This window comes from Cheilinus undulatus, linkage group 18 (genome assembly GCF_018320785.1).
Source record: "Cheilinus undulatus linkage group 18, ASM1832078v1, whole genome shotgun sequence".
NCBI classification, from domain to species: Eukaryota; Metazoa; Chordata; class Actinopteri; order Labriformes; family Labridae; genus Cheilinus; species Cheilinus undulatus.
This window is the reverse complement of record NC_054882.1, coordinates 24114848-24138222: the sequence shown is the minus strand read 5'-3', so window position 1 is coordinate 24138222 and position 23375 is coordinate 24114848. Positions and strand designations below refer to the sequence as shown.

The following is a 23375-nucleotide window of genomic DNA, read 5'->3' as shown; positions in this document are numbered from 1 at the left end:
ACCACTGGTTCAGAAACATATGGTTTTTAGGGCATTTTTTGTCTTTATATCCCAACAGCTATTAAATAAACCCTAAAAATAATCTATATTAAAACTATTTTTATTAGGAATGATTTACACATGACACATTTTACATTAATCCACTTGTCAGCCATGATTAAAAAATACAATGCATGATAAACACACTTACATCATTCAAGTCCTAATTAAATCTGCTGGGTTTTTTGTGTCAACTTTCCACTTCAGGCTCTTGGAGAGTGTAGTTTTCCTTGCCTGAGATTTAAAAGAAAATACATATTTCCTATCTCTCACCAATCAGCACACAGCAAAATAGTGTGTCAAACCCAGTTATAAACAAAATGGAAACCCCAGCAATACAGAGCTAAAATATATAAATTGCTTCTTTTTTGCTGGCTGAAGTATAAGCAGTAGGGGCTGATCTCATTGGTAATGCCTAAAAATTGAAGGAAATACAAATACAATGATATGTTAATTAGACTAAAATATATGTTTAATTTAGCTCATTTGAATGACAGGCTAATCTTTTTAGAGCCTTGTGGAAAATTTGTGGACTTGTTCATATCTAAGAAGTGCAATAGCTGATGTGAGGCATACTCACCATTTTTAGTAGTTACTTCCATCATCTTGACTGAAATTTAATTTATGCCCATTTGCACACCTCTCCTAATAAGTTGCAGGCCTTCTCATGGCCATGAATATTTATGAACATATCCTCACACCGAGAGAATCATTATTAGATGAAGTGTCAATCAAGTGGTACTAATTTGCAAAGCCTATTGGTGTCCTTGAGTTGCATGGAGGGTTTTATTTTGCAGTTCTGATCTAACATTCCCTCTCTCCTCTCCCCCTCCTTAGTCTGTGCTTGATGAAATGATGGTGGAGCAAACAGACCTGGTGCGCTTACGGTTAGTGCGTATGTCAAACGTCCCAGACACACTCTACATGGTGAACAACGCGGTGCCTCAGTGCTGTCACATGATCAGCCACCAGCAAATGGCAAGCACTGTAAACACAGCTCCATCAGTTGTAGCAAATGAAATTCCAGGTAAGATAACTTCTGATAAAAGAAGCTGTTGGCTCACTGCATTTGATTTGGTAAAACTTTTCAGTCAATGAATTCTCATCATCTTGTCTGCACAGTGCCTCAGCTGCCCGTGGTGAAGGAAATGATTCGCAGACTGCAGGAACTGAGACACTCAGAGCAGGTCCAGAGAGCTTACGCCCTTAACTGTGGTGAAGGAGCCACTGTCAGCTATGAGCTGCAGCTGCGGGTGCTGAGGGAGTTTGGTCTGGCAGACGGAGCCACAGAGCTCCTGCAGGTTAGTAGAAAGCAGAGAGTTTGTCCCCAGATGTTACAGTGGGAGATGACTAAGGCTGGGATGCTAACAGGGATCGGTAGACCTCAGTTATGCAGGAGACACAGATAAATGTGGCTTTAAAAATAAAAACAAAACAAAATTCAGAATGGTATTTGCTTTGTCAGTACCACAATGAACATATATTTTTCAGCTCCTGTTTTGTTTCGTGTTGTTTTTCAGAACCCATACAAGTTTTTCCCTGATGAACGGTTTGGAGACGAGAGTCCAATTCTGGCTCTGCGCCAGGTGGGTCGGTGTCGGGTAAACAGCAGCCCAGCCATGGATAGCATGTTCACAGAGCTGGAAGGAGTAGCAGGCTTCCACCCTCCCCTCCCTCCCCCACCTCCCCCCTACCACCCCCCTGCCACACCCAGCCACGCTCAACTCAAGGGTGCATGGCGACCTCGTGTGCCCATGCCCACCCCCACCCGCTCCTTCTCCTACCCTTGCAACCGCACCTTGATTCAGCGCCATGCAGCCTCCAAGCATGGCAGCTCAGACTACTCCTCTGTGCCCCGGCCTCAGCCCCCAGACTGCACCAACCCGCAGGCTATGGGCCGAACTTTGCTTTCAGACAGGCAAGCGGTGAGTGTGTGTGTGTCACTTCCTTGTGCTTTGTTTTTGTTTATTCGAAAGCGGCTGCATGGTTTGTGGCTGGGATCATGACAAGCTCGTTGCAAGTAACAGTAACATCACATGTATCTTTTTTCTGATGCAGATGACCATGGAGCCTGTTATGAGGGAGTTCATGCCTGACATTGCTCTTGGGGTCTCAGTCATGTCCCTGAGGGAGCAGCACATGGCAGAGATGGACAGGGAAAGCCCTCACAGCCCAATGGGCCCCTCAGGCCACCATCTGCCCCATGTGCCCTGCCCCTCTGCCCGCCACAGCCACGGCTCTGGACACAGCCACTCCTGCAAGAGACACGCACCCGAACCCAAGCTGGAGGCTCAGGCTGAGTTCCCCGACCTGTACGACTTCTCCTGTCGCCCCGCAACCCCAACCTCCTCTCACCCTATGCCCTCCTTTACTGGACCAGACCTCTATAGCCACAGCTGCACCCCCTCTAGTGCTTACCCACCCCCGTACATGTCTGACTCTCAGTCCCAGGGACATCAACAGGGAAGGACTGCTGCAGACCCACTACGTCTGGACGTCCTCAGTATGACCTCTCAGAGGCATGATGGAGTTCTCACCAGCCCATCTGGAGCCCAGCCTCGAATGGGACTCATCCCTAGGGGGCGATCTAATGAAACGGACCTAACTCATGGTTTAGGCCACTTGCGGTCTCCCAGCGGGAACATTGACAGCTATGAGGAGAGGCACACAGGGCCGAGAGATGCCCCAGAGGACATGGTTGTATCTGGAGAATCATCAGGCCTGCAGCAGGCTCACAGGAACAGTGTCAGTGAGGAGATCACCAGAGACCGTCGGTCACCTAGCAAGCCTGACTACCCTTATAAAAAATCTGCACTTTAACCCCGGCTGAGGACCAGGGGTTGAGTTAAGAAAAGGGAAAGCATGACGAGTGGCTGTCCATTACAGTGGACTGCAAAGCACTAAATGTGTGCCTGTGTATATGTGTGTTTGAGAGCAGCAGGGAAACATGGTGGTCAATGGTTGCTATTTATAGGTTCTGTCCTTTTGTCCTACCTCTATCACACTGTGCTATCCATCACACAGTCAGGGTGAGGGAAGAGTGAGAGCTGTAGGTTAATTGTTGATGCCTGTAATTGATCTCTGCCAGGCTAGCATTGTCCTGCTAGTTACAGAGGATGATTCAGGCTCTTCTGGGATTGATTGTTAGGTTTTGAAGAGTGGCGTTCACCCCATGCTGTGTGAATCTTGCATGCCGAGGTCACAACACTAAATGTAGCTCAGTTATTAAAGATTTCATTCACAGGTTCTGTTGTCTCTTCATTGTTCTCAGCATAGAATGGGGACATGACAGGACAGGAATCTCAATTTACACTAGCTAACAATGTCACCTAAACTGTAAAATGGCGAGATGTGATAAAACAGTATGTAAATTCATATTTCCATTTCTTTCGGTAGCATGCCTATAGCAAGCAACCAACTTGACTAGTTTCCCTCATATGTATCTGCACTGCTGATGAGTAATGGGCCAAGTCTTGGTCACACAAAGCAGGAATCGGATCTGACGGGAAGTAGGTCATCAGTGCTCGTCATTCTCCTGTTACCCAGTCTGATAATTGTGTCAGGCAACAGCATTTGAGAATCTAGCTTAGAGGCAGAAGCCGTTTTCACATAAAAGAGGGGAAACAGGATGATCCCGTGCAGGTTTGTTATGGAGATAGAGTGGAAAATATAGGGGTGCCAAGGCAACTGACACATTGATCAAGTGCCAGGCAATCCTTGTTTTATCAGCTGGAACAGGTGTGCGTGTGTGTCTGTGTGCAAGGATAACTTCACAGGTGTTTAGACAATCTCAGTACTGTACCCTACCATCTTTAGTCAGGTCTGTTTGTACATATCAGCGAGTCTTTGGCACCAAGGGCAGCAGTCAGCATGCTAAAGCTCCTTCTTCTTCTGTTTAATCCATAGCATCAAGTAATCAAATCTAAAGCCTTAATCAGCGCTTGTAATATTCAGTTCTAGCTAGCTTTTAATCAATTAAGTATGATGTCGTTATACCGCAATCCCCTCTTGATTGCTTATTTGAATGTTCTGCTCACAATGGACTCATTCATGGCAGTTTTTCTGTGGTAGAGGATTTAGAATGCTAAAATCATCTGTATACATCAGGCCTACATCCTTCCAGTGTTGATACTGTTTAGGTCAAAACTGCACCAACTGTAGCTCCAGAGTACACACAAAAAGCCTATTTCAGCCAACAGTTGGCACACAACCTCACGAGTATCATTGCACTGTAGGAGCCAGCCGTTTAAAAGTTGAAGGGAAAAAAAAGAACAAATAAGTTTTGAACAAAAGGAAATCTTTAATTGAAGAAAAGTTGGCGATAGCTGGCTTGTATCTCCAATGGAAATTGTATATAATGAATTGAGCTCCACATGAATTTATGAATTTTTATTGGTTTCTATCACATTTTTTTGTGGATGTTGAAGGTTTGTGTTTTTACTGTAGTGGACAACACTGTGTACTTGTCTTTGTCTTGAGGTTTCACTAAGAATGTGTGGTATAAAACGATTGTGTCTGAATCTTTTTGGTCCTAAGTGTTATGAATTAGGGCAGTTTGTTCAGTGTTGTAGGTGGTGTTGAGTACCATGTTTATAGAGATGTCCCCTCCTCTTTTCTCTTTTACTTTGATGTAGCAGGAATATGTAGAGGATCTGAAGACACTAGCTCTCATCTTAGCTGTGATGAAGCTGCCAAGCAGAAAAATCATTTTTCCATAGAGGTTGCTTCATGGGGAAAAAATGCAAAACTCCAGATTCCTCCCCATGTTCATGTTGGTTAGTTGTTATATTTTCCAGGACAATGTTCCATTGAATAAAAAGCCCTTGTTTTGCTCTTTGCTGTAGAGAAGTCAGTGCCTTCCCCCGCCTGCGGCTGGGCTTTTATTGGAGAAGTGACTTTGATGTCTATGCAAGCTCTTTTCTACCAGCTTACCAGCCTGCATCAAAAACTTCTTTGAAATCTCATGTAGCCCGTTTTGTGTACATAGTGTTATTTAGCACCTTTTTGAAAACTGAACCATCTGAAATGTGCGATGGCTTGTGTTGAATTTAACAGGTACATTGTACTTGTATGGTATCATTAAAAAACAGTTTGTAGATTGATATTAAGTTGCATTTAGTTTCACTGAATCTATTTTTCTACTGTCGCCTCAAAAGGTGCATTAACAGTGGTAAACTTGGGCATCCTCAAAATAAACTGGTTTGATATAATGGAAATACTTTGATCTCTGTTGGTTTGTCTGTGCAGTGGTAATGTTTTATTTTTTATTTGAATCCACATAAAACTGACATTACACTTCAACAAACACTTGTACAAAGCAGCAGCCTCCAAATAGTGAACCCTCCAACACTGAAGTTAGCTCAAAGTGACAGACATGTTTACAATTCATTGTCATGAATCACTGGCGTTATAACAGTAGCAGCAGTTAAGAGCATTTTTTTCATAATACAATTTAATTTATTCTGATCAGAGATTTAAACTTCTCTGTTCACATAGGCGCTAAAAGGTGCGATACAGTTCAGATGTGCGTGCCCATGAATCAAACTTGTTCTGAATAAAACTGCTCTGACATGCGCAGTATCATCCCACTGTCAACGCTATCAACATACATATTTTACACCTTTGTTGTTAACAAACCAGTCAGCTTGATGTTTCAACTCCTCCCCGCGCAAAACTATTTGATTGTTCTTAAATTGTAAAGTTGTGAGTAAAAGGTTTTCTTGGCAGCAAATCAGTTTGTTTTACTCCCGTCATGTTTCTGTCCGTCCCGAAACAAACGAAGCAGTAGGATGTCATGTCACATGGGGCAGATATGCAATCAAACCGCGAGAGACAATCAGAGCGAGTGTTTACATGGACGCGGATCAGCTATTGGGATAAACCACCCCTCGTGATGGGGCTGTATGAGCTGGATAATTTTATTCTGTATAAAGTGTTCATATGAAGAATTTTATTCAGATCAGGCATTTATTCTGATTAAACGTGCTCCATGTATATAGCTAGTGAGTTTTAAAACAAACGTTATTTTATTCATAAATGTTTCAAGTAAAACAGAGCTTTAGATCCCTCTATAATCAGTACAAAATGGACAGAACCCATGCAGAGCTCACAAACCTTCATCTTTGAAGTAACACTTGGAAACAAATTAAAGCCAGTAGGGAATGCACTAACTTTTTAAGCATTAAAATCACATTTTTTGCAGCAAAAAAACCCTTTTAATTCATCAATAAAAAGGGTCTTCTTCCGAGCTGTACATTCTTCCGAAGCCCCAGCATAGTGTCAACTTTGTTACTGGTATCCTGCATTAGTTCTGCGTCTCTTTTTGGCACGCAGCTCCTCGAAGAACTCATGCACACTTTCCACTGTGACCGTCTGATAGAGAAAAAGAAGGAATGGTTCAGATTTGAGGTTTGGAGACAACACACATGACCGCATTGTCCAACAAACATGTATCTCGATGACAAATTCTTAAGTTTGTCATGTAAAGTGAAACCGACAGAGCCTGTGGGTGAGGATCAAATGGCTGGTCTTGTTATATTTACTCAGACTATATTTGTAATTTATCATCCATTTCTCACCTTTCCTTCAGCAACACACTGGTCCAAAAAGGCTGTGATCGAAGTTGTCAGCTCATTGAAACCTGGGGGAAGGACACATGATTAATTAGCCTCTGTCAATCACCTCTCCTATAAATTTCACTTAACAGCCCACATCCTCCCCCTGCTCACCGTAAATGACCTCCAGCTGCTGTATACGGTTCATCGAGTTTGTCAGTGCTATCAGAGGGTGCTGCCCAAACGGCTCATCCAGGCCTCTGTTCTCATAGGCCAGAATGGTATCAGACTGATCCATGAGAAACTGTACCTCTGCAGCCACATAGGCTCTCTGTGACCAAGAGACACATCAGTTAATACCAGTTTTATATCATGTGCAAAGCTGTCTACCAGATTTTTGCATTTATCAAAGATAATATAATCTAAGAAAGTAACCGTGGTCTACCTTGCAGCTTGTGCATGTGCAAAGTTTTGAGCGCCAACTGTAGGGCCAGAATACTGCTCCCTGTCTCGTCCTCTCCAACCCCTGGACCTGCAGCTCCTTCAGCCTGCAGCCTCCAGTCTTCGTCGCAACAGGGCTGCTGGTCATCTCCTCATGGCTGCGTTTGGAAGGGGAGCTCCTGTTTGTGGATTCCTATAGAAAAAAAATTATTGAAAATGGGGTGATGATAACACCTAAACAGAATAAAATATTTTAACAAAGAGCACTGCAGACTCATCCGGGTGGGAAGTTTTGCAGCAACTGACATGATGAGATGATTGGGCGATGAAAATCACCAGTTTACAGTAAGCTGCCCTGTGAAGCCTTGCCAAAGCCGTCTACTGAGCAGGGGAAGCAGTGCCTCATGGGTCATTTCTCCTCTAATTACCCTAAGGAGGGGAAAGCACGTTCAAGGGGCAGAAGACTGCTGTTAACTGTTCATTGCACTCTAGCTCCATCTTGTGGCAGTAAGAAATCCCAACAGACCAGAATGAAACAAGTCCATTAAATAGGCCAGAGTCAGAAAGCAAGGGGAGTTAGTTTATGATTTTAACATGTACAGTGCTGTGAAAAAGTATTTGCCCCCTTTCTGATTCCTGATGTTTTTGCATTTTTATCACACTTAAATGTTTCAGATCATCAAACAAATTTTTATACTTTACAAAGACAACCCAAGTAAATAGAAAATGCAGTGTCTGAATGATTATTTAATTTTTTTAAGAGAGGACAAAAATCCTAACCTATCTGGCCCTGTGTGAAAAAGTAATTGTCCCCCTGAACCTAATATCTGGTTGTGCCACTCTTGGCAGCAATAACTGAAATCAAGCGTTTGTGATAACTGGTGATGAGTCTTTCGCATCACTGTGGAGGAATTTTGGTCCATGCTTCTTCGCAGAATTGTTTTAACTTGGCCATATTGAAGGGTTTACCAGCACGAACTGCCTGTTTAAGGACACACCACACCACTCAATTGGATTCAAGTCCGGACCCTGACTAGGCCACTCCAAAAACTTAATTTTGTTCATTTTAAACCATTCAGAGGTGGACTTGCTGGTATGTTTTGGGTTGTCCTGCTGCATAATCCAAGAGCACTTGAGGGCACAAACTGATGGCAGGACATTTTCCTTCAGGTAGACCGCAGAATTCATTGTTCCATCAACCACAGTAAGTGGTCCAGGTCCTGAAGCAGCAAAGCAGTCCCAGACCATCACACTGCCACCACCATGTTTGACTGTTGGTATGATGTTCTTTTTATCAAATGCTGTTTTATTTTTTTCACCAGGCGGCACACCTTCCAAAAAGTTCAACTTTTGTCTCTTCAGTCAACAGAATATTTCTCCAAAAGTCTTGGAGATCAAGATGTTTCTGGGCAAATGTGAGACGAGCCTTTGTGTTCTTTTTTGTCAGCAGTGGTTTTGGCCTTGGAACTCTCCCATGGATGCCATTTTTGCCCAGTGTCTTTCTTATGGTTGAGTCATGAACTTTGACCTTAACTGAAGCCAGTGAGGCCTGCAGTTCTTTGGATGTTGTTCTGGATTCTTTTGTGACCTCCTGGATGAGTTGTCATTGCACTCTTGGAGTCATTTTGGTTGGCCGACCAGTCCTGTGAATATTCACCACTGTTCCCAGTTTTCTCCATTTGTGGATAATGGCTCTGACTGTGGTTCGCTGGAGTCCCAAAGCCTTGGAAATGGCTTTTTAACCTTTTCCAGACTTACAATTTCACTCACGTTGTTTCTCATTTGTTCTTGAATTTCTTTGGATTGTGGCATGATGTGTTTCTTTTTGAGATCTTGTAGCCTACTTCATATTGTCTGGCAGCTTCTATTTTAGTGATTTCTTGATTCAACAAATCTGGCGGTAATCAGGCCTGAGTGTGGCCAGTGATATTGAACTCAGCTTTCAAAATCTGTGATTAATCACAATTAACTCATGATTTAACGGGGGGGGGGGGGGGCGCCTACTTTTTCACACAGGGCCAGATAGGTTTGGATTTTTCCCCCCTTAAAAAATTAAATAATCATTCAGGCACTGCATTTTCTATTTACTTGGGTTGTCTTTGTGAGATCTAAAAAATGGTTTGATGAGCCACAACATTTAAGTGTGATAAAAATGCAAAAAACTCAGGAATCAGAGAGGGGGGCAAATACTTTTACACGGCACTGTAAGTGCAAAACATCCCCTGAGAAATATATTAGCAAATATCAATTAGAGAAATGGATTCTATTCTGACATTTAAACTTGTTGTGTTTCACCAGTATAGATGGAAACAAAATGGCTGATATTATGCTTCCTGCATTATTACCTGTGTATGTTCAGTATCATAATGCAAGATTTGTTAGGAGTTTTCATAACTGTACAAATATGACTTCTCTATAGGGAAGCATGATATTGGATTTTTGCCGATATTTACAGATTAAACCCAATATTTAAATATGCTTTTGGGACAAGAAATTCCAATAATTTGGGACACACTTTAAGGTTTAAGGATAACCACGGAAACAAACTTAAGTCCTTAAAAAGACTTTTAAGTTTAAAGAAGGTATTATATATATAGAAAAAGACCTCAACTGACAAAGGTCTGTTGGTTTAGCCTAAAATTCCACTCATTTTTTTGTATAATTGGACAAAATTTACAGTCGATGTGCTGAAGTACACAGGCAAAATATTGGATGTAAATATTGGCAGAAATTTTTATATCTGCCGACACCAATTATGTTGCACATCCCTACTTCTTAACATTCCTGCAGTGATATCAAGTGGAAAAATGCAAATCAAATATGGCAGTTAAATATACAGGTGCATTTAAAATAATAGAACATCATGTACAAGTTTTTTTTCTTGTGAATTATTTCAGAAAGTTAAATTCCCATAAGTTCTAAATCCATCTCATCCAAAGTGAAACAAATTCCAAGACTTTGTTTTAAATCTTGATTAAGGCTTACAGCTTACAAAAATCAAAAATCTGCTATTTCAAAATATTAGAATGTTGGGGAAAAGTTCAATTTGCAAAGATTTCCTGAGCATTCATTCTCTCAGTCTGGTTCTGTATACACAGTCATGGGGAAGACAAAGAACTTGACTCCTGTCCAGAAGACAATCACTGTCATCCTCCACAAAGAGGGTAAGTCACAGAGGGTCACTGCTCAAAGGGCAGGCTGATAGAGTGCCGCATCAAAGCATATTCATGGAAAGTTGACTGGAAGGGAAAAGTGTGTTAACAAAAGGTGCACAAGCAACAGGGATGAGCTCAGCCTTTAGAGGATTAAAGCATCTCAGAGTCTCACCCCAAAAACACAGTACTTAAAAAAACATGCACTTGTCTAATAATTCAACTGCTCTAGCCTTGTGTGATGACTGCAGATCTTCTGTCTGTAGGCTCTCTTGTTTGTTTTCTCGCTCTGTATCCATTTCCACTTTGACACGAACCCTCCATACAAACAAAACTAGAAGTAGATCCCCTCACTCTTTCTCACCTCCTGCTTTGTGTGCTCAGTACTCGTGGACAGTTCTTCCTCCTCACTTTGTCTGGACCCAGTTTCTCCTTCCTTTTCTGATCCTCCCTCGACATCGACCTCTACCTCCTCCTCAGGATGAGCAATACTGACTACAGGAGGAGCTAAAGGAGACAGACAGATACAAAATATTTACTCTCTGTATTTGTCTGTTTGATGTTTACAAAGGGAAACACAAGCCCTTGAGAAGCAGCTTGGGGTAATGAGGTACCTGCATAGTGAGCTGCATACGTCCATAGGAAAGGAGCCTTGTTCATACAGGCCTCACACACCATCTCTTGCAGCTCCTCAGGTTCTACTACAGCGCAGCCCAGATGCTGTTAGAAACAAACAAAAGGACAGCAAAAATGAGGAGGAGGACGTACACATTTGAATCAGGATTTTAAGATGATTGCTGCTTACCCGTGTATGAAACCAGTCTTCACAGACGACACACTGAATCATCTCATCATTTTCCTGTCAAATGATTAAACATTTGTTTTCTGTAGTGACAGATGAAGGAAGATTTCTTCCAAATAATTTGAATTACATGAGCTAAAGAGACAAAAGTGAGGGAATACCTGATCATCTGTGTCTGGGTAAGGCCGGTCACATGTGCAGTAACAGCCATTGAAGTTGTGGTTGTAGTGATTTTTTACATTTTCTTCATCTTTGGTCTATGAATGAAATACTCTTTTATTCCAAAAATCAAAATACAAAGACTAAACAGCAGACACACATGGAGGTAAAGATCCAGAGTAATTTTGTCTTAAAGTATGAATACTCACAGGTATTAGTTGGCACTGAAAATTCCCAAATTTTCTGTTTCCACAATCACAGCGAAAATTTCTGCATCAGATATGTTCATGAGAAAATTGTGAGAAACAAAATATGGAACAACATCTTAACAGCTTACAGTGAGTGCATAATACAGCCAACCTACCTTTTGGTATACAGTTCAAAGATATCATGTCCATCGTGGCATTTGTTGGCACAGGCCAGACAGACTCCTGCTGGTTCTGCAGCACTGGGAGTGCAGGTGTAACAGGCAAACACAGCCTGTCTCTTCACATAGCCCTGCAACAATAAACACAAGAGGTAAACACTCAACAGTGTACACATAAGTGAGAACAGTAAGAAGAATCTTAAAATACTTCTTAATCATTCTGCTTAAGTTTCTAGTTCCAGGGCAAAAAAAAATCGGTCATACCACGCAACAGCAGTAAAATGTCACTTTTGAGTGGTCCTTAAGAAGTACAAACCCCTTGAGAGATATAGTATCTTAAAAAGCCATTGCGTGTTAGTGACGCACACAGTCACAATGAATAAAATATGCATTTAAAAATACAGCAGTTGTATTTGGACAAAGGCGACACGAACAAAGTAGGAGGATAAAGGCAATGGTGGCTGCAGGGAGGCGCTGCAGGAAGCCTGTCTTACCCGGGAATAAGAGCAGTTCTCTGGGTCGCTTCCAGCCAGCACGCACAAAGCTTTTTCCAGCTCCTCATTGGAAAAAATATCGTCCGTGTCTGCATCGGCTTTGTCTGCTGCCATTATGCTGAAGAGTACGAAGAGGAAACAAAGACACAAACGGACACAGATGCTCTGCAGTGTTGACTAACGACTGTTCCGGGCGGGAGTTTGGACCTGGCTGCACCACGTGGAGGAAGTGACGTAGCACACTGTTGGAACGATTAATTTAGAGCACCTGTCCTATTTTCTTTTTATTTCTTGTTTATATTGGCTTACATTTTGTTTTATTCATGGCTAGTTAAACAGAGTCACTCACATAAACGGCAGAAAGGGGCACCAGCAAACAGACCCGAGTTTTCTTTCGGTCAGGTAGTTTGTTGGCAAAAACTAGATAAAAAGATGCAGTCATAGTTAGTAACAGTCTGCCTGCTTTATCAGATCAGCCAGCTTTATCTAACCCTATACCATAGTTAGCATATGGACAGAAGGCATTCCATTAGCGCAACATCACTTAGACTTTTTACATTGTGTGTCACTCCGCCTATAGTAAGACAGGCTCTCTTTATTACGAACATTACGGCGGACAGGGTTTGTCCTTATTGACCTAGCTTCTTCCTTCAACAGACTCGTATTAGACTCACTGCTATAAATTATTGCATGATAATAAATTTGGCTTCATATCAGATCCAGATAAGATGTGGAACGAGATGTACACTGCTGTGAAAAAGTAATTGCCCCCTAAACCTAATAACTGGTTGGTTTTTGGTCAGCAGTGGTTTTAGCTTTGGGAACTCAGATCCTATTTTTGCCCATTTTCTTCTTGATGAATCATAAACACTGACCTTAACTGAGTCAAGTTGGGCCTGCAGGTCTGTAGATGTGGTTACCGCGGTTCTTTGGGACCTCAGTGCGGTCTTGGAGTAATTTTAGTAGGCCAGCCATTCCAGGGACAGTTCACCACCTTTCCAAGTTTTCTCCATTTGTGGATAATGTCGCTCATCGTGGTTCACTGGAATCCCAAAACCTCAGAAATGGCTTTGTAACCTTTCCAGACTGATAGATTTCAATGACTTTGTTTCTCATCTGTTCTTGACTTTCTTTAGATTGCAGCATGTGTTGCTTTTTTTTATATTTTTAGCCTACTTTACTTTGTCAGACAGGATATGTTTAAGGGATTTCAGGATTTAACAGGTTTGACAGTAATCATGACTGTAATCGAGCGGCCTTGGATCAGAACATCACCCCTACAGTGTGATATTAGTCTATTGATTAAATAACCATTTGGTTTGGCCTTTTGTGTCTTAACGGTTAATGGACATAGGTTATACAGTCCTGTAAATTGGGGTATATATTGTTAAAATTTACATTGGGCTGAACAAAAACGAGCTTTGATTAAACAGAATTTTAGCCCTTGGTAATTGTATTTAGGGGGCGAAATCTAGTTAGGAGACTTAATTAGCATCCCCAACAAATGTAGAAATTGATCCCTTAAAATAATTAACTTTAATTGGATTTGGACACGACAAGGAAGCAAGGTGGAGGAGGTTAAATACCTGTCTGGACGGTAGATGGAGGTCGAGAAAGGAACTGAACTGGTTGTCGGTCCCCCTGCACTCTGGGAGCGTCTGACCTGATGGGTTTCTTTTTAAAATATTAACGTTTGTTTGGTTGGAGGAGACGCCATGGTGACATCTCTAAATGATTAGAATATCCGGGGATCCTCAAGGTGATTTAAAGCATACTTGAATTTGTTTTCTCACAGAATACAACAAGGCGCTTTATTATCTGACTCTACTAAGACTTAATTCAAGTAATCAAGGTAAAAAATGATTGGTTAAATTTAATGTTAAAATAGTTTAGGCTGATTAATATGATCAGAAGTGATAGGTCTGTCAGCCAAGCATTCATCTTTTCATCTATCAATTTATAAAGTATTCACATATTATTAAGCTGAAATTGTTGGGGTAACTTTTTTGTGTTTTATGCTAACAAGATGACACTCCTATATTTTGCAGTGCTTGTCCAGTAGGTGGCGCCACTGTGACACTTCTGAAGGGACCAGCCGACAGCGTGTTCCTTGCTGTGACGAAGTCAAACTATGAGGATGCTTTTATTACTCATGCTGCAACAAGTCAATAAATAGAGGACCAGTTCCTAATGCAAACTTTAGTCGCTGTACAAGCACAACACCAGACATATTAGTTTACCCACATTGGCTATTACTTCATCATTTTTAATTCTCTACTACACAAATATGATTTGACAGCCTAACATCTCTTACAGCACCCTTTGCATTTAAAGACAATAGAGAATATTAAAGGCGAATGAATAGTGCCTCTTTATTCATAACAAACAGACCAGGCAGTGAAGGAAATTTGCTGGGACTAATATGAGAGCCATGATGTACAAAAAAGAAACAGTTAAAGCAGGCTAAAGAGAGTTACTTTAAGCGTCATCCTCAGTATATTTAATACTGTCATAGTCAGTATAAACAGCAAATATAGCTTATAAAAGTGTCCCTTAAACAGCATCCAACTGGCCGAGCATATGATCACGATCTTCAATTCTCTGCAGAGTTTCTAATTCTCTTGTTTAAAAAATTGACTTTTGGAATGAACATCTTTTAAATATGAGCAATTATCAATAAAAATGAACAAACCACCAAAGTACTGTGATGTAATTTATTTGTCCAAAATATCTCGCTCTGGCCTTTTGGATCAAATAATTCCTTTTATCTCCTAAGGTAATAAAAATTCAGTGTCTAATTCTGGCATCTGATTTTGAAACAAGTTAACTGGACACATGGGAAACTGTGGTGATCATGTTATCACATTTAATGTCCGATTCGATCACTCGATAAAAACAGATTTAGCCGAATCGATAATGAAAGCGCAACACCACGTGGAACCAGGGCGTACTGTGATTCGCCAGACGGAAAGGGTAATTTCCGAGGTACTGTGAAGGCAGCATCAGTCTCCTGGATCCTGGGTGTGTGCAGTGAGTCAATCCAGCCCGAGAGCGAAAACTCGGGAACACCTGGTCCGGGGCTGAGCCTGTCATCTGTCACCTCGTTTGAAACTCTTACTCCTTGTTTTTTTACTGGACTGACTGAAAATGGGAAACTACCCGAGCTAGTTTCTGAAGAGGACACAGATTCAGGGGGGCTGTGCTAAAATTGCCAGGTTAGTTATAATGCTAGCTCTCGTTGACGTACTGAAGTCTACTGCTTCATCTTTAAGCTAACGTTAACTAGCTGATGATAGCCAGAGTAAGCATTTAGACTTAGTATGAATATGTTTAGCCATTAAACAGCGGGCAGCCCAGTTAGCAAGCTAGCATGCGTTTTCTAATTGCATGCCATCGGTTAGCTTGGCAGGTTGTCACTACCTAGCTTGCGAGCTAACGCTAGCAGTTTAGGTTAGCCAGAATTGGGGCAGTGAGTGTGTTTGGCTGATGCTGAGCCACGTTCACGATACTAACACGTTTGGAAACTAGATAATGCTACCCATGAGGGCGTTCAGCTTTACCAGGCAGACGAGTAGGAAGCGCCACTTCGGGTTGTGTTTAATATCACCAACCGTGTCGTGAACTTTAGCACTCTCCTCACTGCCCGCGATTCTCACGTTGTGCGGTTGTTTCCTGGTCCAGGTTGAGCCTTCAGTCACACCGTTTACCTCCAGAGAAGGACCCGGAGCACAGTGGACATGCAGACCTTCCTGAAAGGCCGAAGAGTCGGCTACTGGCTCAGCGAGAAGAAGATGAAGAAGCTGAATTTTCAGGCCTTTGCTGACCTGTGCAGGTATGTGACTTTAACACATTTTTAACTGTGTCTAGGTCAGGAGATTTAAGAGAAACAGCCTGACAGTAGACCTTCACCATAACATTTTATGCCACAGTGAACTAAGAGGTGTCAGACACTACACTTCCTCATAATGAGCCAGTAACTAAAGGGATGGATTATCATTTCTTCTCCTCTTAAAGCTAATTGCCCCTGTTTCATTTTTCTTTCACTCTATTACATACTTAAACTTGGTATAAATTCCCTCCCTGCATGTGTAAGCATTCAAAGTTTTACTTGGATTGCTTGCAGTGACATGGTAAATTATGGAAACGTGTGGGCAGGTTTGTTGACAGTGCCCCAAGGTGCATGCATAACAAGACAAACAGCCAAAACAGGTGTTATCAATGAGTAAATAACCTAAAGGGCAAGTGTGTAAAGCTGGATGATATATATTATGTTCATAGCCATCTCTACACATAGTTAACCTTTTAGCAGAAATGTATCTTACATTGATTATCATTTCAGCCATGCCCCTCATGGCTTTCTGTCGTCAGTTGTGAGACTTTGACTCTGTCTGCAATGACAGGGGTAACATGAGTTTGTTGGAGTGTTTCTTCTTCTGACACAGTAGCAAGTATTTAATCTTACCCCATGTCATTAACAGGGCAGCTCTAAGGGTCTTTTGTGTATGTTATCATGTTGTAGCTTATCCATCTCCAGCCAAGTAAAATGTTATATAAGGTGTTAAAAAGTAGGGCATGGATTTTCTTAGCAGCAGTGACTTCAGTGAGATGTAGACTCTCCCTCGTTTGATTTACAATTGCTGATATACAGTGCACTAGATTAGGAGAGCACTATAAAGGTGTGTCTGCAGCCTGACTGTCTCAAGTTGCAACATTACACAGACACCTGTGCTGTTTTAGGGCTGCATTTATCCTTTTAACACAAACAGTGACTTAGGTTAGCCAGTAAGAGAGAATGGAAAACATTTTAAATTTATAATTATAATTTATACACAGACAACAAATCTGGCCTACAGCTGGCTTGAAGCTTTTTCACCTTTTTTTTTTAAAGAGGGTTGCTAGTGCCTCATAAAGTGACCTGGTTGAGCCAGTACAGATTACCACAGTAATCCACAAAACATTTTTAATCTCTGCATAAACCTCCCCCTCCAGCCTCTGTCCTCCATCCCTGCATCCTACATTTTCACTTCCTCTTTTAGAAGACTGAGGGCTGTTAAATATGAAAGTGGTGGGGTAGGGCGTGGCTTAACAGGGCTTTTGACCAGAGATCAAGAAGAGTTAATCTTATTCTTAGGTGCCATTTGAGATTACAAATACCTGAATATTTGAATGGAAATGAGCCAGAAAATGAATATGGGTTTCCAAAACTTGTCTTTTTCTTCTCCTTTTGCCAACCTCAACTCTCATTTGGTGTGTTGAAAAGCAAAAGTCATCTCCCAGAGGAAAAAAAAGATGGAAATATGAAAACTTTTTTTGTTTATGATGAAACGGGAGAGACTCTGCATACAACTGTTGCCAGTGATCTTCACCAGGCAAATCTTTATGGGAGAGTACCAAAGAGAAAGCCACTGTTAATGTAATCCCATTAAATCTCACCTGGAGTTTGCTAAAAGGCATGTGTGAGACTCCATGGTCAAGTGGAAGAAAGTTCTTTGGTTTGATGAGACCAAAACGGTGCTTTTTGGCCATCAAACAAGATGCTATGTTCAGTGGACACTGCACATCACAACAAACCACTGTCCCCACTGTGGAGCACGGTGGTGGCGGCATCATGCTGTGGGGATGTTTCTCTGCAGCTGACCCTGTAAGGCTTGTGAAGGTTGAGGGTAAAATGAATGTGGCAAAATATAGGAAAATCCTGGAGGATAATCTTATTCAGTCTGCATGAGAACTATGGCTTTCTCCCAATCAGCTGCTTTGTAAAAACATTTAGTCCTTGGGATTCACGACTCTTTAAGGGTGTATCATTTGCAGTCTGTCTTCTCAGTGTCGGTGCCACATTATCACCAAACGTTGAAGTAGAAAAAAACATTTAGGAGCTGTTTTCCTGGAAAAATTACTATTTTTTATCCTCTATTCATTGCCTGCTTTAGTGTGCAAAAGCAGAATTTATCTTTACCTCTGTATGTTAATCTTTACAATTTTTAATACAACATATTTCAGAAAAAGGCACAGTAGAGCTTATTTAAAGCAAGACACCATGCTCTCAATGGATATATTGAAGTATCTTCTATGCACAGGGAACTTCACATTTGTCGTGAAGGCAAAAGCTAAAAGGGGTCCTTTTAAAGATCTCTTTTGCCATCTTAAATTTTTGAGTATAATTTGAATATGAGCTCAGTATACTATGTCTAAATCTAATGTGGCCTCAAATTTTCACTTGATCCAAATGTATCAGGGTCTCACTCTTATAAAGCCCAGCCAGGTTTTCTCCCTCTCATCATGTGTCTTGCAGCTGACACTGTGAGTGCTTCTGTGTGGACTCCGTCCTGTCTCTTGCAGCTGGACTTGAGGGCTTCCTGCTTGTCAGAGCCACTCGAGTTTACGTCTGTGCCTCATTAGCTTGCACAGCAATTTGGGAGCCTCTCACTGACTCAGATATGCTTGATTTGGAAAAATGTGTTGCCCTTGAGAACAGCTATTTAGAGGGTCACTGGATGGTTTAAAAATATTGTCACTTTGTCCTGTCAAAGCAAGGTTGCACTCGAGGATACTGAGATTCACCCACTGTTGGCTTTAGATTTTTATCTACATCATACTGTTCACAGCAGTCTCAGGGAGTGAATATTTAAAAACTGTGGGGAGTATCAGTTTAAAACCAATTACAATGTAAAGAAGGGATGGCATTGATTTTAACATATGGCATAGCTTGGACAACCCAAACAGGTAAAACCGCTTCACCTGGCTGGCCTACTTTAGCTCTCTCCGCCTGACTATGTTTTCATAAGAATGGCGACCCATGTATTCAGAATAGTCTGGATTTTTTCTATTTAAAGTGTTTTGATTGTCAGCCACTCTTGGCACAAGTCTTGACGGTTAAGCTTTCATTCAGTCATTAATAGTCAGACATTTCCATCTGTGATTTTGTTGTGATATACAAAAATGTTTGGCAGCAGTCACATCTGTGGTATAGCAACAAAAAGCCTTAGTGTTAGAGCTGTGGGTACTTAAAGGTGTTCTGTTTCTTCACACCTCCACATTCTTGAGTGTCAAACCTTTTCAACAAGTTCTGACCCTGTTCTACTTCTCCATCGTCTCTTTTCTCCATTGCATTCACTCTGCTCACTGTGTAACAATGTAGGAGTGCAGATGATCTCTGTATCTGAGATGGGACGAAACTAAAGGCCCCATTCACACCACATGAAACACGCCAGCTGCAGTATTAAATATCCACATTGTTGTGAAGCAGTGAATGGCTGCACGGCTGTTACCATGGGGCTGTAACCTCGAAAAACAACTGGGACAGAGCTGGACTTTTTTTTTTTTTATCGTAAATTCCCACAACTAGGGGATACGTGTTTTTGTCATCAAGTCTTGCTTCACTTTGAGTATCTTTGGATAACTGTTCCCACAGGGGACCTTTGACAAGCAAGTTTAGTCAGCCATCATTTTCAGTGTGAGGTTTAGACTTATCTAAATCAAGCAGGTGTAAACATGCAAGGCATGCGCTCTGTGGTTTCAAGAAAAACGCTCTTTCTCTAAAAAGAGAGGAAGTCGCGTCACATTTAAATGAATGCACAAATGGTGAATTGCATAAATACCGCTGTGTGCTGTCAGATAAGGAAGATGGATCTATCTAGGTTCCTCTTGTGTGCAGTTTAGTTGTGAGCTTTCAACAGCCCGTCTCTTGTAGTGGTTTTCAGGTTGCCTAGCAACCTGTTTTTATCTAAAGACCTGTATTTTGATAGAGAAGGGTATTTTTCTGCATGGTGTGGGGATTTATCTGTTCTCTGTTAGTTTATTTCCAGCACTGAATGAATCAGCTATGATATGTGTTTAACATCTGTGGTGTGCCTATTAGAAGTATTCACCCCTAGCATGTTTTACCCTTGTACTTATTTTAAAAATTAGTCATGGTCCAATAAATTTTCTTTTTTTGACAAAAAATGTACAAAACCCCTCTTTAATGTCAAAGTGAAAACAGATTTTTGCAAAGTGTTTTCAATTAAACACAAATATGTAATGTGAAATAAGTGATACATAAATATTCACCACCTTTGAGGGGCCTTTCCAGCCAACTGGTGCTAGAGGTGTCACAGACAGTGAAATGGGGATCACTTGAGTGCAGTGAATGCGTCTCAAAAGACTGTAGTACAAAGACACCTGTGTCTGGAAGGTCCAGTCACTGTTTGATCAGTTTTCCATGCTACCATTACACCAGGAACGCAAAAGGACACTCCAAGTAACTCAGAGAAAAGATTATTGAAAAGTTTAAGTCAGGGGACGGATACAAAAAACATCCAGGGAACTGAACATCCCCCAGAGTTCAGTGAGAGAGGTCACCAAGACACCTATGACTACTCTGAAAGAGTTACAGCAGCTGAGATGGGAGAGAGGCACTGCTGAAGAAAACTCATTAAATCTGGACTAGAGTCCACCAAAAGACCTGGTCTGATGAGACCAAAATGGTTCTTTTCCGCCATCAGAAAAGATATGTTTGGTGGGCGACAAATACTGCACATCACCACAACACACCCTCCCCACTGTGAAGCACAGTGGTGACAGCATCATGCTGTGGGGTTGCTTCTCAGCAGCTGGCCCTGGAAGGTTCATAAAGGTAGAGGGTAAAATGAATGTAGAAAAGTACAGAAAAATCCTGGAGGACAATCTTGTCCAGACTGCATGAGAGCTACACCATGGTAGAAGATCTGTTTTCCAGCAAGACAATGACACGAAGCATGAAGCTGAAGCCACACAGAAATGGTTTAAAGACAACAAGGTGAATGTTCTGGAGTGGCCAAGTCAAAGCTCAGACCTCAGTCCAGTACAGAATTTGTGGCTGGACTTGAAAAGGGCCCCAACCAACCTGACAGAGCTTGAGCAGTTTTGCAAAGAAGAATGAAGTTCAATTTTAGTCACCAGATTTGCAAGCTTGACTGAGACCTATCCACACAGACTCAGTGCTGTGACTCAGCAAAAGGTGCATCTACTAAATACTGACTTGAGCATGATGCATATTTATGCAGTCACTTATTTTACATTACATATATTTTTATTTAATAGCATTACTTTGTAGAAATGTGTTTTCAGCTTGATATTAAAGAGAGTTTTTTGAATGTCTTTAAAAAGCCACATTATATCGACTACGATTGGTTTCTTACATCAGTAAAAGGGTAAAACATTTAAGGGGTGAATACGTTATATAGGCACTGTACATTCACATCACATGTGTTGCATTATAGGTTCTTTTAATAGATGATACTATCTGTTTATCTACTTGATTTCAGCTGAATTAATGCCTGTTTCTTCTATCTTTTTCAGGAAAAGAGGAATAGAGGTTGTTCAGGTAAGTGGACCACACTTTTGTCTGCTGTTTTTGTTGTACTCAATCTAAATTTGGCAGCCATGAATTGGAAAACCTTTATTTCAGTCCTAGTTGAGAGAAATAAATTCTCCTCCATCTGATACAGTTCCCATATTTCCCCTGTTAACGTCTGTGTTTGCTGCCTCCCACATACCTGATGTAGTTGTTTTCATACGCTTTCTATTTTCAGTCAGTAAGCAGAATCAGTCACTGTCTTCCGGATTAGGCTGTGCTCATTGTTAAACTGTGATGCAACTCATCCCAGCACAATGTTTCAACACCTGGCCTCAACTCTGTAAATCTATTACACGTCAGAGAAATCTAATTGGGGCAGTAGCTACTCATTCTGTGAAAGTATAAATGTTTATGTGTGTATTTAAAACATCTGAAGCCTTGTAAAAGTTCTATAAAATCAGAGTGTTTTACATCAGACAAGTAGACAGAGATATTTGTTTTATGATGTAAAATGACACAAAGACAAGCTCTTTAAAGATAAATAATTCCAGCCACTTCAAGGTATTTTGAGTAATTAGGTAAAGAAATAACCTTTACCTTTTAGAAGTAATTACTTAGTTTGTGGAAAGAATGAGTTCCATTCAGGTAAGTACAGGCTGTAGGAGTGTAAATGCTGCTGCTGTTAATGGATATTGCACAGTACATTGCATTGAGTAAGTAAACACAGCACATACAGCAGCATAGTAACAATTGTCACTTAGTCCTGGGAGCTCAGCGCTGAACAGCTTGTCAGTTTAAGTGCTTTCTACAATGGAGGAGGAAATCATCCTGCATTTTCTCACTGCCTCTTTCTCTCTTTAAAAAAAATGCTGTCTCTTGTCTTCTTGGGGGGGCTCTTTTTCCCTTCGCTTTGAGGTTATTTTTTTCCTCTCACTGTGCTGACGCTATCAGCACACCCAGAAAGAGTTTTGCTCTGGGAATGGTCCCAAAGTAAGCAGGGCTTTGTTTCCCACTCTGCACTCAGCCCCTCCTGGGAGATAGCAGATCCTCACAGACCCTTCAGCGTGGGGGTACAAGGGAAGGGAATCAGGCAGCCTTTTGGCCTTTGCCATTTCTTTTTTTTAATAGCATACCTGTTGTCTGTTGTGCTATATTTTCCTCTGAAAGCCCACCCAAAAACTCAGTAATAGGTTTTTTGTCTGGGCTGCCACTGCCAGTCCTCTGTTAACTCTGATACCAGCAGTGAACTGACACCCAAGTCTCGGCTGCCTGAGATGTACCCAATGACAGTCAGTGCCTGTACCGTCAATGCTGCACTGGTAAAGTGAAGATAATGGTTGCCATTGTCATGCTTTGGCCTTGGTAGAAACGTCTATGTACAAAACTGTCTTTGCTTTTAACACTGTTGAATTCAAAGTCCATCCTAGCAGTCTACAGGCTTTTACTTTGCAGTTAATTAGAATATCTTTAACCAGTTTATATTTCTGAAGCCTTACTTTGCTGTATTTGTTGCGGCATTTCCTTAATCTCCTGTGATTATTTTACTTTACTTTAATCCTACTATTACCAAAGAAAAAATGTACATTTGATACAAATGATTAGATTAAACTGAAAAGGGTATTAGTATTTGGTATGGGCGACAATAGCAAGACTGTTAAAGAGAGACGTTTAAGCCTAAAGATTGTCTGGTGCTACTATAGCTTTAAAATGGAAATGTATTTCATTTAAGAGAGGGTGTTCAGCTCCTGTGTATTTATGTTTTATTCATTTGATTTTTAAGCATTTAGTTATAGTAAGGGTTCTGCTGAAATGTGGATATAAAGTCAATTTAGCGTCCTCTAGAAGTCTGAAGCACAACATAGCTGCACATTCATCTCTTTCAGTTTCGGATTTAATCACCTCACCATGTCCTTGTGGTCAGACAGACTTGTTGATCTGGATGATAACTGAACCTTGGACGTTCAAGGATAAATAAATCTTAAGCTGTTCAGGGTGTAATAAATCAAAGCTTCATGCTGTTTGCAGCCTTATTACATCCTAATTCACTTCTT

At 41.2% G+C, this 23375-nt stretch overlaps 3 protein-coding genes across 10 annotated transcripts in view; 2 read left to right on the top strand and 1 right to left on the bottom strand.

Annotated features, from left to right (window-relative positions):
* The window catches only part of btbd7 (BTB (POZ) domain containing 7), a 35571-nt gene extending 30316 nt beyond the window's left edge, over positions 1-5255 (top strand). For 7 of the 8 annotated variants that reach the window (XM_041812190.1, XM_041812191.1, XM_041812192.1 and 4 more), the window contains 4 exons: positions 877-1066; positions 1162-1340; positions 1560-1964; positions 2098-5255. In XM_041812190.1, the coding sequence (XP_041668124.1) occupies positions 877-1066; positions 1162-1340; positions 1560-1964; positions 2098-2859 (1536 nt within the window). In that variant the 3' untranslated portion in view covers positions 2860-5255. The remainder of the gene's footprint in view (positions 1-876; positions 1067-1161; positions 1341-1559; positions 1965-2097) is intronic. The other variant, XM_041812197.1, reaches the window with a different exon arrangement.
* Positions 5256-6042: 787 nt separating this feature from the next.
* LOC121525961 (putative E3 ubiquitin-protein ligase UBR7) lies at positions 6043-12236 on the bottom strand. Its single transcript, XM_041812199.1, has 11 exons — positions 12009-12236; positions 11512-11645; positions 11357-11417; positions 11150-11245; positions 10992-11045; positions 10801-10906; positions 10551-10693; positions 7039-7227; positions 6768-6924; positions 6618-6679; positions 6043-6411 (listed from the first exon to the last, which is right to left on the bottom strand). Exons 1-11 carry the CDS (start codon positions 12120-12122, stop codon positions 6328-6330), a joined length of 1200 nt encoding a protein of 399 aa, XP_041668133.1. The 5' UTR covers positions 12123-12236; the 3' UTR covers positions 6043-6327.
* A 2787-nt stretch (positions 12237-15023) lies between these two features.
* Positions 15024-23375, top strand: part of itpk1b (inositol-tetrakisphosphate 1-kinase b) — a 44523-nt gene continuing 36171 nt past the window's right edge. Inside the window, exons 1-3 of the mRNA XM_041813139.1 lie at positions 15024-15223; positions 15690-15840; positions 21327-21351. Coding sequence (XP_041669073.1) covers positions 15746-15840; positions 21327-21351 — 120 coding nt within the window. The 5' untranslated portion in view covers positions 15024-15223; positions 15690-15745. The remainder of the gene's footprint in view (positions 15224-15689; positions 15841-21326; positions 21352-23375) is intronic.

Excerpts from the sequence above, each read along its gene's own strand:
- LOC121525961 (XM_041812199.1), bottom strand. The coding sequence starts at position 12,122 with ATGGCAGCAGACAAAGCCGATGCAGACACGGACGATATTTTTTCCAAT. Across the intron at positions 11,646-12,008 it reads AGAACTGCTCTTATTCCCGG|GGCTATGTGAAGAGACAGGC; the intron begins GTAAGACAGGCT and ends TTATTGTTGCAG. Across the intron at positions 10,907-10,991 it reads AAGACTGGTTTCATACACGG|CATCTGGGCTGCGCTGTAGT; the intron begins GTAAGCAGCAAT and ends TGTTTCTAACAG.